This window comes from Lolium perenne, chromosome 1, assembly GCF_019359855.2.
Source record: "Lolium perenne isolate Kyuss_39 chromosome 1, Kyuss_2.0, whole genome shotgun sequence".
In the NCBI taxonomy this organism is placed as follows: domain Eukaryota; kingdom Viridiplantae; phylum Streptophyta; class Magnoliopsida; order Poales; family Poaceae; genus Lolium; species Lolium perenne.
The window spans coordinates 258,712,079-258,715,303 of NC_067244.2; the positions used below are offsets into that span (position 1 = coordinate 258,712,079).

The 3,225-nt window shown below is 54.0% G+C and overlaps 1 protein-coding gene across 1 annotated transcript; it reads right to left on the reverse strand.

Moving 5' to 3' along the window:
* Positions 1–1,327: 1,327 nt before the first annotated feature.
* Positions 1,328–2,722, reverse strand: LOC127326311 (uncharacterized). The gene has a single exon (XM_051353167.2). It carries the CDS (start codon positions 2,505–2,507, stop codon positions 1,722–1,724), a length of 786 nt encoding a protein of 261 aa, XP_051209127.1. The 5' UTR covers positions 2,508–2,722; the 3' UTR covers positions 1,328–1,721.
* Positions 2,723–3,225: the final 503 nt, after the last annotated feature.

The window sequence follows — 3,225 nt, forward strand, 5'->3', positions numbered from 1 at the left end:
AACGAATCAAAAAAATTTCTAAACGACCATAGGTGTTGAAATCGGATGTAAAATTTTGTGTACATATATTTTCATATAAAAAACGTTTTCATCGGATGTCGTACACAACCAGAAAACCCGTTTTACCGATACATGAGGCAATTTTGCAAACAAAAGTCGAAATTTATTTTTGTTAATTTTCCTTAAAATTAGATGGCATAAAACATGGATTTCTCGAAGGATTTTATTTTCCAACTTTCTATCATTTTATTTTATTTTTTCTAAAACTGAAAAGGCGATATCGATCCACCAGGGAGAGGTGCGTGGAGGAAAAAAAAGAGCTTGAGCCGTAGGCATAGGGTCTAGTCCGAACGCCGTTTATCTCTCTGTCACGGCGGATCCTCTTGTGCCGACGTACGGGATTTGTTGTGCCGACGGGATTTGTTGTGCCGACGGGATTTGTTGTGCCGACGGTTACTCTCGGCACGTGAAGAAGCTTTGCCGACGGCGTCGTTGGTGGACTGCCAGGACTAGGTCCTGTGCCAACAGCGCCGATAAAAAACCGTCGGCACATCGTGTGTTCCCCTAGTGAGTTGAACAAAAACATAATGCTCCTAGCCTCCTACTTATCACTACACGTGTTTTTTTTTTGTTTTGTTGTGCAAGCAAAGGCGCCACTTGTCCTTGAAGCACTTGTTTGTCACGCAAAATCGGTAGCCAGTAGTAGACATGTGTACGTACCAGGTATCATCAGTGCTATGATTGTAGCGAAAATTGACAGGAAAGCTACACCAAGTTGAAAGAAGTGGCTATGGTTGTGTACGTATGTATATGAGGTAATTAATCAGGTATCATGCATCAGTGCTATGATTGTAGCAAAATCGCTACACAGTATTACACGTGTATCAGTGCATGCCATCAACGAACCAATCGAGATGAACCAAACAGACTCGTCGTCGGTCCTCCCCAGCACATGATCGACGTACCTGCCGTCGGTCGGTCGGTCGACGGCGTCGTCTGGGCACTTGACGCCGCCGTGCGTGGCTGCGGCGCGCGCACGTCGACGGCCACCCGTCGCCGCCGTCGTGTGTACACACACACACGTCCGTCGCCGCCCGTCGCGCTCGCTTGCCTCCGTAAAGTGGTACCCTGTCTTTTCCCCGTGAATGAAGTTCATGTGTGTGGTTACGCAGAGTCACACATCGATCGGCTACACACACCTGCATCGCCGTCTCGTCTCTGTCGTCCATCGATTACATAATAATAGGCAGTTAATCGATCGAGCTCAACAGATGGCCGGCGTACACAGTCACAGTATTATTACCGATATGCAATGCAGTCGCAACTCTTTTTGGAAACGGAGATGTCGTGCTCAAAGATTAATGGCCACTGTTGGGAATGTACAAACTCAGAAGCAGGACAGGAAAATTCCTTGGAGTAGAGAAGAAGAAGGAAGAGATGAGGTGTTGTCACTCGCCACCGCAAGTCGGCGTTCACACTTCGCCGGTGCGACCGCGCGACGACGACGTCCACACACCGGCCGGTGCGCTCCAGCCCACGTTCCACACTGTTCACGCTCCAACGACTCTTGGCAATTTTCAGTGTCACATACTATACCTAACGACTGATCATCGAGGAAAAATCCAAGCCTGAACACACGAATGTAATTCGAATCATATCGTGGATTTTACTGTCCGATGGACCGGCGTCGGCGTCGTTGCCGTGGCCTCGTGGGTCGTCGGTCAGTAGGGGTGCGGGTGGCTCCGGCTGATGCCGTGGACGTTGGCAAAGAAGCCAACGAGCTCCTCGCGGTACGGCAGGAAGGTGCGCCGCGGAGTGGCCGCGCCGACCGCCTTGGCGGCGCCGTACTGGGCCGACATCCGTTGGGCGGCGGCCACCGTGCCGATCTCGGTCTTCTTCTTGGCGCTCGGCTTCGTGGCGGGGTTCTTGATCGGCGGCGTGGGCGGGTTGGCCGGGAGGAAGAGGAACTTCTCCTTGCCGTCGCTGTGGCTGCGGCCGACGACGAGGTCGCTGATGCGGCGCCAGCGCGCCATGGACCCCGTGGAGCCGCTCTTCCTAGGCCGCGGCGAGGACGCCGCCGAGGCGCCGGGCGCCCACACGCAGTAGCTCTCCGGCGCCGCACCCTCCAGGTCGTCGGTCGCCGCGGAGGACGACGTGGACGCGGACGACCCGGCGCTCGACGAGGACGAGCTGCTGTTCCACGCGCGGGACTCCTCGAGGAAGAGCCGGCCCAGCTGCCCCCTCGTCCTCCGCTCTGTCGCCGGCGCCGGCGCCGGGGCGAGGCCGTGGGTTACCGACGAGCGGCGGCCGAAGACCGGGTAGAAAGTGGCGGGCCTGATGCGGCCGTCGGCGAAGAGGTCGTCGGCCAGCGCGGGGGAGCCGTGGTTGGCGCCGAGGAAGCAGGGGAACTCGAACTCCCCGTCCGTCGACTCGTCGTCCCCCGAGGAGAGCGCGGGGTCGGCGGTGGTTCGTGGTTCCTGGCGCCGGTGGTGGATCCTCTCCTCCATTGCCGCCGCGCGCTGCTGGTGCTACGATCGACTTGCAACGTGTTTGTGTGTGGTGTGGTGTGCAGCGTACGTCGGGGGAGAGGAGAATGAGATGGAGCGAGGAGGGTTCCGTTCCGGGTGGTGGATGAAGAAGGAAGGAGAGGGCCAATGGGGGAGCGGCGTTTATAAAGGTGGTGGTGAGGATGATGGAGGGTTGAATTCAGTGGCCGGGTCGAGGTCGAGCCGTCGAGGTCGAGGCGGCGATCGCCGTCGCTTCCAGAAGACCCTCTCCAGTCTGGACGATGGTCGTTAGTGCTCAGTTTGGTGCAGGGTGGACTCTGCTTGGATTTCTTTCCCTCGTGAACCAACGGATTCCATTTCAGCTGACCTACAGTCTGGGACGGGCGAATTCCGCGGGAATTTCGTGTGCAAAATTCTAACATGAAGGCTAATCAAGCTACGGAGTAGAAAAGTATAACTAGTGAACAATTATAACATATATGTATTAGATGGATATTTAAACTGAAGAACTGCTCTATGCCCGTAGGTTTTAAGCCGTCTAAAAATTATACAGTACTAAACACTATTTTAAGAGAACCGTATATTTTTATCAAGTCTCAATCACCTCAGAAAAATGCAACTGTAGTTCAAAGAAAAGTGTAACTCAATTCAGTTACACATTTCTGGCAGAAAAGTGCAATTGCACTTTTTAAACAGAAAAGTGCAACTCAAACACTTT

What these genes read in the sequence shown, in the direction of transcription:
- LOC127326311 (XM_051353167.2), bottom strand. Translation starts at nt 2,507, where the DNA reads ATGGAGGAGAGGATCCACCACCGGCGCCAGGAACCACGAACCACCGCC.